At 33.6% G+C, this 13,438-nt stretch overlaps 1 protein-coding gene across 3 annotated transcripts in view; it reads right to left on the bottom strand.

Moving 5' to 3' along the window:
* Positions 1 to 13,438, bottom strand: part of LOC126880173 (protein draper) — a 396,789-nt gene that overhangs the window by 96,829 nt on the left and 286,522 nt on the right. For all 3 annotated transcript variants that reach the window (XM_050643935.1, XM_050643937.1, XM_050643936.1), the window contains exon 6: positions 4,328 to 4,539. In XM_050643935.1, the coding sequence (XP_050499892.1) occupies positions 4,328 to 4,539 (212 nt within the window). The remainder of the gene's footprint in view (positions 1 to 4,327; positions 4,540 to 13,438) is intronic.

The raw sequence follows: 13,438 nt of genomic DNA, 5'->3' as shown, positions 1-13,438 counted from the left end.
GTAATTTTTGTGTGGGATCGGACACACGCCCTACTTTCCCGTTTTTTATTATCTTATTATTCTATATAACAACACCTTGGCAACGAACTTTTTTTTTGAATATTGCGCCTTTGTGTACACTTTGAATTATAGAACATAAAAACATAGAAACATCTTTGTGAAGTGTACACAAGGCGCAAACCACTAAATAAAATATTGAAACAAAATATAGTTTTACTAAATATTAATGTTGGGAATTTATTTCTCCAACATACATACTACCTTAAATATTAACTTTAGCAAAAAAATGAAAGAAACTAAAATTGTGTAGAATTCAATTCTCTCTATTTTTGTATAGGAACATTTTAGTCGTAAAACTAACAATAAACGAGATAATTCAATAATTATGCTCTATTTATATATAACTGTCACTAGTTTCCGCTATAACTCGGAAAATATCGATGGCACGAAAAAATTGTAAAAACGGAAATGATAGAAAATTACATTTTCAACAATTCTGGTTGTTATACTTTTTGTCGAAAAGTTGAAAATGGCGGAGATATTGATCAAAAACGGTTCTCGTTTAAAATCAATATGGCGGCTAACGCAATGGCGGAATTCAGCGAGATTTTAAATTTACACTACTATTGACCCCCCTAAAGATTAAAAAAATAAAATTTGGGGCAGCTCCTAATGCAAGGTTAGGCCTGTTATTCGTTTAACCCGACTGGACTAAAAGCTTCAGCTGAGTGTTGTCCTATTGCAATAGCAGTCTTTGATTTCTTGGAAGGACAATATCAACTATATGTATTTTTTACTTCCTTTACATATAGATACAACGTGTTAATCGAATGTTTAAAAGAGGCGTCTTTAAGCGAGAGCAACGCCGACCTCGGCAGAAATTGTTACTAGAAGATTGAATACTACTAGATGGTTATCTACAAGTGACGCCGCAAAATCACTAGTTAAAGGTTTATCAGATTAAAGCAGCATTATCCAAAATTTCAGAAGACGATGAGTAACAATTTCAAACTCGTAGCCGTGCAAATGGTTTTTATAATCAAATGTGTTATGTGTTTACTGGAAACAGGAATATTTGCAATATTTTGGAATGAAATCTTAGAGAGGGCAAACATCACAAGTCGTATTCTCCAAGATACTAATATTGACCTTAATTCAGGAGTGGTGGCACTTAGATCACTTAAAGAATTTTTATTCTTTTAAGGAATATTTCAGTAACTGAAATGATAAGATCTGAGAAATTTAGGAATCAAAAATTTTATCGTTATTATAGATCACTTCATCATTCAAGTCAGAGGCTTTCTGCATATGAATCCATTCATTCCAATTTTGGATTATAACATTATTTGGAAAATTTAACTCCCAATGAAATTGGAGCTCACTAACTAAAGGTGACCGACATTTATAGCAATGATTTGGATGAAAACCTAGGTGTCGAACTGGTACAATTTGTAGAATTTTTCAATTCATCTAAAAGGGAAATCGGCTCATCAAAATAAGTAAAGAACTTCAAATGTAGCGACTGCTAAAAGAAAAAAATGTGAATGATGCGTTGTGGTGACACTTCGTTTATATTTAGTTCTGATTCTAGCTAAATACAGTGGAGAGAGATCATTCTCAAAATTTAAGTTAATTAAAAATCGACTTCGGTCTATGATGGGCCAAGAGCGTTTGAATCATCTCTCTATAAGGACCATTGAACACGATGTCTTAAAGCAACTAGACATGTCCGACATAATCAAGGAATATTCAATTAATAAATCTCGAAAGGTACCCGAACTTTAACCATACATTTTACTATGTTTATTTTGAATATTTTACTGTAACAAGATAAAGCTTTTGTATTTTTTTATTATTTAAAAATATATTTATAAAAGTAGATCAATATTTTTTTTAATTTCTAAAAGGGAAAACCCTGTAGTTGGCTGTATACCATAGTTATAACATTTTTTTAATGGTAGAAGGTAGGGCCCCACATCAATTCTGCCCAGGGGCCCCCACTGCCTTAAATGCGGCTCTGCAACTTCTAGGTATATTTGCCAACATATTTTGAATAACTATTAACATTGCGTTTTTCATTTTTTGGCACATCTTATTCTTCTTCTTCGGAATGTGTGACCAGATCAGAACATATTTTGTTCTTCTTCTTCTCATAGCACTACAACCCGGGGAGGGTCTTGACTGACTGCACAATTTGATTCCACCTCGAACGGTCGTCCATACCAATTAGGTCAGTGGGTAGCCCCATTGTTCTTAAATCTGACCATATATTGTCTCTCCATCGCATTCGTGGGAGCCCTAAGGGCCTTCTTCCTGTGGTGGCTTCCTCCCAGATTAAATTGGCAATGCGGTTATTAGAGACTCTATGGACATCTTAGACGCTGAGATTTAACTTCTTGGACTACGTCGCTCGCCCTATACATCGCTTGACCTCAGCATTTGTTCTCATTCGGTATTGGTTGCTATTAAGGTCGTGATAAGGTCCAAAGATTCTTCTGAGGATTTTTCTCTCAAAACACCTAAGTTTTCTGTCAATTGCTTTGTTGGCATTTTCTCTTCGTTCCATATAAGCGTTATTAGTTTGTGTATTTGTCTATGTAAAGTTTCTCCTCCGTACTTAAAAAAATTAGCCGGTTATTGTCGGAGCCTGGAGCTTTTGCGTTCTTCAATTGTTAATTGTTTGCAATGTTTCGTCTATGTTTGGTTCCTCTACCGGTAGGTTCACCCCGAGATATATTATTATCTTTTCCATGTGCTTCCTATGTTTAGTAAATGTTTTAAATATTCTTGTCATGTTTGGAACGTTTCCTCTTCTTCGATACGCATCTAGGTCCAAAGCCTCTCTTCTCGTTGTGACACTGATTTGTAAAATGCTCGACTATTCATATTGACTATTCATTTCTTCATATTGCTGTTGTTCGTATTTCGTTTTTTTTTCTCTCTAATTAGTTTTCTTGTTTCTCGGCGTGAAGTTGCATAGTATTCTTTACTTTCTGTTGTTTCTTGTTGAAGCATAATGTTTCGCTTTTTCAGTCTGTCTTGTGGTTTTTCTTGGCATTCTCTATCAAACCATTTCCTTATTCTCTTCCTGCTTTTTCCTATTATTAGTTCTGCTGACTGCGTAATTTATTTTTCCATTTGTTGCCACAGCCTTTCGACATCATTGCTCTGGTCATATTCTGTTCGGATCTGGATAATATAAGTTAAACATATCGCTTTAGACCACCAATCGAAATTTGATTTTGGTCTGGCTAGTTGGTCCCTACCAAAGCTATCAAATTGAATAAAAAAAAATTGATTTTTGCATTCTTTATGTATACAGTAGACTCCCTCTATAACGAGAACTGAAATGGCGGACTAATTACCTCGTTATAAGCGGATCTCTCTATATCAGACAACAATAATATTGAAATGTATTGATGCCTCTTACGTAGTTTATTAAGTATCGATGGTCGACCTGAACAATGAGACTTCGGCCATCGTAAATTGTAAATTTCCTACAACATTCTATATCGGTCGATAGATAAACAAGAAGTTTATTACAGGTGGCGAAGTTTATTACAGCACTGGCCTCGATAATAACACAGATGTTGGGAATTTCTATATACAGGCAGTTGGTGTCTGTATTTATAGCCATTACTGCGCTAAAAACAGGTAAAAAACATATTCTTCGATTTCATTATCCTCGTTATAACCAAATATGCCTCGTTATAGAGGGTTATAGTGCAATAGGAATTTCATGGGACACCCAATGCACCTCGTTATAAGCGAAACCTCGTAATATCCGTGTTCGTTATAGAGAGAGTCCACTGTATTACAATTATTTCGCTTAGTATGAAGATTTCATTGACAATATTAACAAAGACAACATATTATGTTCGCGGAAGTTTTTTTAATGTACTTATTTGTTTCTTAGAAAAGTCTTCCACTGGCGTACCTCTGAAGATCTTTATACTGGCAGATCTATGTTCAGATTATCACGAAGTTGCGGGATTTTAGTTCTTAGAAAGAAATGTTGTACAGTTGTACCCCATTGTCGTATTGCAAAATCCGGAAATTACTTATTATTATCTTTAAAATTATTATCCCATTTATGCTCACATGAAAGGAAACTGTAAGAAATTGAAAAATATTGTATATTGGTATCGGAATTTTTAAATGATAATAAAAAATTAGTAAGCACAGGATGAACAGTTTATCTACAGTAGCTTTTCAAAAATACATTCTTCTTCTTTAGGTGCCGTCTTACAATACATAAGAGAATATTTTGTACTGAACTATTTTTCATGAATAATAAAACTAAATCTAATAAAATTTTACAACTTACATTTCTGTATTCTCCTTGTTACATTGGCACATCTTCTGGCAACCTGGGCCAAAGTACCCATCAGGGCAAATCCTCTGATCACAGCGTTTTCCAGTCCATCCCTTAGAACACGTGCAAGTGCCGTCTCTATTGGAACATTTCGCACCATTCTGGCAAGAACACTTTTCACCACAGTTGATTCCGAAGGTACCTTCCGGACAAACATCTAGACACTGAAAACATTTGAAATAATTTATTTATTTAAATAATGAAACAAATAAGTTAGTATTATACACTAACCAGCACAAAAAACGGGCACACTAAAAAATGGGCCATTTTTGATGACTTATATTTCCTAAACCTGATATCCGATTTAAGTAATTTTTTTAATATATTATAGCCTTATTCTTTAACAATATCGCTGTAATAATATTGTTGCTAGACAGGTACATTGTCATTGTATACAGGGTGTACGAATCAAACTGCGTTTTTTTCTCAAACTTTGGAACACCCTGTGGAATGTTACAGCTTTTATAAAATACTGAAATTAAAACCCAACTATAGCCCGAGGTTTTCTTAACATTCTGTTTTTTGATTCATTCGCTTATGTTGGATAATAAAAAAGTTAGGCACTATAACAACTACCCCTGTTTTTCGTCAATACAGGGTGTTTTTAAATAAGTACGGCAAACTTTAAGGGGTAATTCTGCATGATAAAATAATGACAGTTTGCTTTATAAACGTATGCCCGCAAATGCTTCGTTTCCGAGATAGGGGGTGTTGAAATTGTTCTTACAAACTGACGATTTATTTAGTGCTCTAAAACGGTTTGTGATATACAAATGAAATTTTGTAGATTTTAAGAGGTAGTTATTGCGCATTTTTTGGAATACAATTAAGAATTTTATATTCGCCATTGGCGTACATACGGGTATAAACATTTTAGATATATTCCGTATGCACGCCAATGGTGAATATAAAATTCTTAATTGTATTCCAAAAAATGCGCAATAACTACCTCTTAAAATCTACCAAATTTCATTTGCATATCACAAACCGTTTTAGAGCAATAAATAAATCGTCAGTTTGTAAGAACAATTTCAACACCCCCTATATCGAAAACGAAGCATTTGCGGACATACGTTTATAAAGCTAACTGTCATTATTTTATCATGCAGAATTACCCCTTAAAGTTTGCCGTACTTATTTAAAAACGCCATGTATTGACGAAAAACAGGGGTAGTTGTTAAAGTGCCTAGCTTTTTTATTATCCAACATAAGCGAATGGATCAAAAAACAGAATGTTAAGAAAACCTGAGGCTATAGTTGGGTTTTAATTTCAGTATTTTATAAAAGCTAGAACATTCCACAGGGTGTTCCAAAGTTTCAGAAAAAAACACAGTTTGATTCGTACACCTTTGTATGCAATGACAATGTACCTGTCTAGCAACAATATTATTACAGCGATATTGATAAAGAATAAGGCTATAACATATTAAACAAATTACTTAAATCGGATATCAGGTTTAGGAAATACAAGTCATTAAAAATGAGCCATTTTTTGGGGTGCCCGTTTTTTGTGCCGGTGAGTGTATTAGCAATCACTTAGGACGAACAAACTTATTTCTAACTACACATACGAATTTTTTAACTACCATATACGAAACTAGAATAATGGAGTCTAATTATCCCACCCCCAAAAAAAGGTAATAGGAATAGGTCATCATGTAAAGAATTTAGACTCATTATTAGTCTCAAAAGTCACTTTCGGAAACTGCTTCTCAAGCTAATCCTTAACAGAATTAGGCAAAAATGTGAAGAAACAATGTGAGACAAATAATTCGGTTTCAGAGAAGGATTGGGAACAATGGAAGCTTTGTTCTCAATGCTAACATTACTTCGAAGATCATGGGAACTACAGAAACCAATTTACGTTTGCTTTATAGATTTTGAAAAGATGTTTGACAGGGTCCAACATGATATGATTGGAATAGTTGATAAAGATCTGACACTTTTCCAACATCTATGCTCGAATCAAGAAGCTTCTATTCTGGTAGATGACAAAGAATTAGACAAAATTTCCATTCAAAGAGGTGTCAGACAAGGTTGTGTGTTAGTTATCTCCAACTTTGTTTAACGTTTGGGTAGGTACTCTTACAATCTACTCGAAAATAATATTCAACGAAGCCTTAGAAGGGCAATGTGGAGTTCGAATTGGAGGAGAAACTATTAACAACATCAGATATGCAGATGGCACATCGATCATGATCGAGTCACTAGAGAATGATCCAATAACGGACTTAGCATAAATACGTCAAAGACAAAGTTACTTGTGGTTAGTAAACAAGACGTTGGCCCTATGCAACTAATTGTCAACAATGAGCGTATTACAAAAGTTAACCATTTTAAATACCTAGGATGTTGGATAAATGAGACGCTAAATGCTGATGACAAATTTAAAACTCACATAGAGATTGTAAGAGGAGCATTTATGAAACTTAGATCTATATTGTGCAATACTCAGCTGAACTTACAACTAAGAATCAAGTTCCTAAAATCTTATGTGTATTCTGTATTACTATATGGATGTGAAACATGGATTATGAAGGTAAATATGATGAACAAATTAGAAGCCTTCGGGATGGGGTCATATCGTACAATGCTTAAAATTTCATGGGTTCAGCGCATTTCAAACACAGAATATTTCAAGGCGAAGGTGACTTGACGAAAATGATAAAAAGAATGTGTGTGTACTTTGTACACACGTAAGAAGTTATACTTCTATTATATAATTTCAACGAAATAAATATACTTAACAGTTACAATACCAAAAATTAACAATAATTATGTACCAAAAATTAACCAAAACTTAACAATACCAAAAAAAAACGAATATGAATCGTCCGGGATTTGAACCCGCGATCTCTCGATCTCTGGTACAATGTTATACCAACCGAGCTATCAAGCCCCGTGCTATTGACGTGTCGGATATAATTACACATCACGGTGACAAATAGATCAAAGTGAATTTATTTATAGATAGATATTTTATTATCTTACGCCCGAAAGACACAAAAATTATAATAAATGATACATTTACTAAGAACACTAATATATTCTTTTAATGACTTATTTGCGCTGATACATACATAATTTGAAATATTAGCAACGAACTACATACTGACTGTCTGCGCATGCGCCAGGAAATTATAAAACTTCACCCTCGATCGTAAAGAAGTATAACTTCAAAAAAGAGAAAACTTGAATATCTGGGGCATATAATGAGAGGTAGCAATAGCAGATACTAGATGCTGCAGTTAATACTCAACGGAACAATCGAGGGAAAAAGAGGAATTGACAGAAAGAAATATTCATGGCTCAGAATTCTTCGTCAATGTCAATATCAGCAGATTAATTATTACAGTATCATTATATTAATTACTACAGTATGACGTCAATGTCAATATCAACAGTATCGACAAATGGTCAAGGAAGCTACCCACGCCTAAAATTTGGGCACAGTACCCAAAGAAGAAGAAGAATTTCTTATTATTTCCTGTATCTAAACAAGATGCAGTGTGTATTTGTGTCTCGGATACGCTTCCCTAGCTCTCTTGTTTCCTGAATTGCTACCAAACCAAACAAGGATACAGGAGTGTTGAAAGAATGCTAACTTTCCAAAGTTAATTTTTTCTTATCGAAGAAATATTTTTGTCTTCTATCTTATAAAACTTTTACCTTTTCTGATATACGGTCTGATAAGTAACCTCCTTTGAAATAAAAAAAAGTTTTTCCAGAAAATGCTTTTATTTTATTTGATACAGGATACAGTTTCCTTTTAGCTTAATATAACGAGATCATCGATTTTTCAACTTTTTTGTGCCACCCGAATAATGCGATTATGGAAATACTGCAAAACAGCCATCCCTTTTTTATTTACAAGGCATCTATTCAGATTTGGGAACACATTATAATCGAAGGGGACCAAATCAGTGCAATCAGCCGGACGAGAAAACAATTTGAATTCCAACTCATAAATTATATGCTCGTATCATAATGCTCTTGTAAGCCGGTGCATTATTTTAAAGAAACAATACATTTTTCTTCTACATATGGGGTCGTTTCTTACTGAGTTCATTCTTCAATTAGGCTACAATTTTTAGAACTCATGTTTATAAAAATTGTGGTCCTAATCGGCGAAGGATAGCGGATATTTCTAGTAACTTGTCAATTTCTACATAATTTTAACCATTTTTAGATAAGATACGTTGACATTCGACTTAATCAAGCAAAACAAATAAAGTTGATCATTTTAATTCCTCTGTCCCAGAAACAATCAATTTTTCAATTGTCTGTAGATAAGAGATAATATGCATATTTCTAATTTTCCTTGTTTAATAAATATTTTAATGTGTATTTATAGATTTCTTAATCAAGAGATATGAGAAACAAACTCACAGAACAGAATTGCAAAAAACATCTTTCTGGGAAGTACATAATCTTTTATTATTGTTAACAACAATTTTATGTGTCGAAATTAATATAAATCGTTTGTGAGGTTTCATAATTTTTTGTACAATTTAGAGATAATCATTATTCCATATTTTTATTTACTGGAAAAATATAATGTTAGCTAACTTTACTAATATAACAATAAAATGTTACTAATATAAATGGTTACTAGTTAACCATGAGCTAGCGACTCTAAATTATCCGGTAAAAGATTTTTTATTGAAAATCCTTTATAAAAGATATATAATTTAATTAAAATCCCTTCAGGGGCTACATCAAATCAGAACGTTTTCGATATAAAAATATCAATATCAGTGCTAGTACAGGTTCATCACATGCTGAGCCACCAAAAATACTTGGGTATAAAACCTTTAAGTACCCTTTCAGACTAAGACATTGGTGTTTGACACCGTGCCCCGAACCGGTTTTCAATTGCAGCAATGCATGAGCCACTAAAATCAGCCAGACACAAAGTGGCTCGTCTGTAGTCGTTCACTTAAAACAATGCTTTGCTGCACGGTTTCGGACACCGGTGTCAGACACTACTGTCTTAGTCTGAAAGGGTACTAAATTTTATGAAAATGTGTTAAATTTACATTAATAATTACCTATAATTTCAAACGATGGATGAAATTGTTAAAGATATGGCCCTAAAGGCCCTAAGGCATCGCATAACTCCCCCACACCGCGTGTGTTGCTGATCAGATGGATCTGTCCTTACATTAGAAACGATGGATGGCAACTCGATAGTGTCAAAATTCAAGAACATGCGGCCCAAATTTTATGTCATTCCGATTATTATTTACCAAGTGAAGAAATACTAAAAGAAGAGATAGAATAGAAAGTCAATATGAGGACTGGGAGGAGCAGAGTGGTTTTCGAGCAGGAAGATCGTGTATTGATAACCTGTTTTGTATAAAACAATTAATTGAAAAATCACTAGCATATGGAAGTCAGCTACATCTAGTATTTATAGATTTGAGGAAAGCCTATGACAGTGTACCGGTAAATAGACTTTGGGAGTCTCTTATAGAGAACAATGTACACCCACAGTACATTAATGCGGTGAAAAGTTTTTACCAAGGAAACAGTAGTTATATAAAAACGAGAAATGGACACTCAGAATACTTTCAGGTTAACAAGGGTCTAAGACAGGGATGCTGCCTGTCCCCTACCCTCTTCAAAATTTATATAAAGATGGCTCTGAAGAAATGGTTCAGAAAATGTAAGAAGATGGGAGTACAAATAGAAGAGGGTAATCTGACTACTTTGTTATTTGCTGACGATCAGGTGGTTCTAGCGGAGGATACAGAGGACGCTGCTTATATGGTTCGAAAACTGATAGAGGAGTATGAAGATTGGGGTCTGGAAACAAATACAAACAAAACAGAATATATGACAATAGGCTGCACAGGCGAAGACCTAGACTTAGAAGGAAAAATAATAAAAAACACTAAAGAATATAGATACCTGGGAGTTACATTGACGGAAGATGGAAACGACGAAACAGACATACAACAAAAATTAGGTAGAGGAAGAGCCATCACAAGTCAGATAAACTCATTACTATGGAGTAAAGATATACGAGAAAGTACAAAAAAACAACTATATAAAACATTTATTGAAAGTACAGTTACATATGGCTCAGAAATCTGGACAATAAATAAGAAAATGCAGAACCGAATAAACGCAGTAGAGAACAATTTTTGGCGAAGATGCTGTAGATTAACATTACACGATCATGTTAGAACCGATAGAATAAAAGAAATGATGAAGGTGGAAACAACATTAACGGATACGATAGAGAGAAAACAACTATCCTGGTACGGACACATGAGAAGAATGAATGATGAGAGATTACCAATTAAAACCTGGAGGTGGATCCCAAAAAGAAGAAGGAAAAAAGGAAGACCAAAAAAAGTCTTGGGAAAAAGGGATCAATATAGCCATGAACAGAAGAAATATAGAAATAGATTCATGGCAAAACAGAAAACAATGGCGTTCGAATTGCGATAAACGGCCTATGATGCTGTAAAACAGTCGCTATATATATATATATATATATATATATATATATATATATATATACAAACAAGTGGTTTATTAGGGTTGCAGTCAGAAGTTTGGCCAGGATATCAAAGAAACACTCTTTTGACTTTTTGTCTAGCTTTCGGGGTTGTTTGACCCCTTTATCAAGACTCTGTAATATAAAACAAAAATGTAAGTATTTTAAAATATTACATTGTTTTAGTAAACCTACTAGTCGTTGAGATTATTAAAGAGAAGCTTGATGATGCTCAACATTTCAAATTAACACAAATATTGAAAACAGAAAACAAAGGAAACAATACATTTTAAAATTTTTGAATAATTAGCAGAAATACAATAATTATTCTGTCATGTTAACCTACTGATAATGTAAGTCAAAAACTCTGACACATAGAGAACAGAAAGAAGAAACAATCTTTCTTATATATATATATATATATATATATATATATATATATATATATATATATATATATATATATATATATATATATATATATATATATTGTATTTGCGTCCCTCGTGGCTTCTGTATAGTTTTGACTCTTCGTGACTTCCGATCAATATACAGCGTGTATATTAACAAGAATAATTTCATACAGTTAGCGCTCGCTTTGGCATCCGTTATACTGGCAACAACGTACTTATAATATCAAGTAAAATATTTAACCTTGGTCGTGTTTAAGTGCAAATTTAGTTGTAGAACCCAGACAAATTCTATTTATAACTTTTGCCAATTAGGTGGTTTTGCTCGGATATACGATAAGGATTTGCTGTAAATTGTTTGTTTTCGTTTTTTTGTACTCTTAAATCAGGTTAGAAAAACTTATTTCTTGGGTGTAGTTATGAATGATGTATTTTCTAAACTTTTAGATTTTCTATTTTATTTCGATGGAAGAAGATTATGGATTTCGGAAGATTTCGATGGAATAAGTTATATTGTAATATACTTAACAATACCACTATATACCCTTGACAAATTTTTATTTTTTAAAGTTAATAATTGTTTGATGAGCCTTTCGATAAGTTAGGTTAGGTATATTATTAAATTTTATTTTGATAATAATCGGTACTGTTTCTCTCTCTCTCTCTCTCTCTCTCTCTCTCTCTCTCTCTCTCTCTCTTCCTGTAATCCCTTCCCAGCGCATCCTTATCTGTTTTATTCTTTCGAAATTTGCTATACAAGTATTTTCCATTGCTCTCTGTTTCTCGCTCTCTGTTTGACTTCTCTCCATCTCAGGCCAATTCTTTCATGATCTCTTATTACAGTTCTTCTCCAGCTATTATCAGGTCTTCCTCTTCTTCTTCTTTCGTCTGGTTGGTATTCGAGTGCTTGTTTGGTTATATTATTTCGATCCTTCCTCAGAGTCCGTGTAATTCATTTCCATTTCCTATTTTTAATCGTGACTGTTATTTTCTCTTGTTTTGTTCTTCTCCGTAGATCTATGTTTTTTATTTTATCTGGCCAGTATATTTTTAGGATTTTCCTCAACGATTTATTTATAAAGGTTTTTAATTTTTTGCTAGTTGTTTCTTCCTGTCTCTTCCTGTAAATATTTTGATTTTGGTTAATTCTGATATATCGCGTGTGTTCAAGATTTTCCTTAATGCATTATGAATATATAATGAGTGCATATTGTGCCTTTACTATCCTTTTTTCTACATCTGATCTACTAGCGCCTTTTTTTCCATGGTTGATCCCAGATAATATGTAAAGTTATCTACCTCCTGTATTTGTCTTCCTTGTATTTTAATTTTAGTTTCTTGGTTGCTGTTTTTTAAGTTTTGTTTTTTTTTGTCTTTATCTTCAGGCCCATTACCCTGGAGTATTTTGCAAGCTTCTTTTGCTTATGGCTGCTATGTTCGGTTAGGGGAAAAATGTCATCTGGGAACTACAAATCCTCCAACTAGTCATGCAATTTCAATCTAATACCTGTTTTATTATTGCTTACTTTCTGCATGATCCAGTCCGTTATTATTAGAAATAATGTCGGGGATAGCACACATCCTTGCTTAACTCCGCTTTGTATAACTACATCTACTACCATTTTTCCCGCATGTTCTAGTCTGGCTGTATATTTCTTGTCAAATAGTCTGATTAAGTTGATGTATTTTATCGGTAGTCCATATAGTTTTAGAATCTTCCACATTTGTTCTCTGTTTATACTATCGAATGCCTTTTCAAAGTCAAAGTCAAAGTAAACATTATGTTTATATTTTTTTGCCATTCACTAGCTTGTTCCAAGATAATTATAGAGTACAGGAGATACAGCGGTACAGGTACAAGATACAGAGGTGCTGATAGAGTACAAATGTAGTCGATAGTGGAGCGTTTTGCGCGAAAGCCTTCTTGGTTGCTTCTTAGTCTTAGTTTCTTGTCTATTTCTGGCTTCAGTCTATTCAATATGATATTTGACATTATTTTGAATGTGGCATTAAGCAGTGTTATTGCTCGCCAATTCTCGCATTTATTTAAATCGCCCTTTTTTGGTGTCTTAATGGTTACACCCTCGTTCCATTTCTGTGGGAGCTCCTGGTCGGCCCATATCTTGAGTTTGTGTAACATTTCTA

The sequence above is a fragment of the Diabrotica virgifera genome, chromosome 2 (genome assembly GCF_917563875.1).
Source record: "Diabrotica virgifera virgifera chromosome 2, PGI_DIABVI_V3a".
In the NCBI taxonomy this organism is placed as follows: domain Eukaryota; kingdom Metazoa; phylum Arthropoda; class Insecta; order Coleoptera; family Chrysomelidae; genus Diabrotica; species Diabrotica virgifera.
The sequence above is the reverse complement of the archived record's forward strand: the minus strand, read 5'-3'. Positions and strand labels throughout refer to the sequence as shown.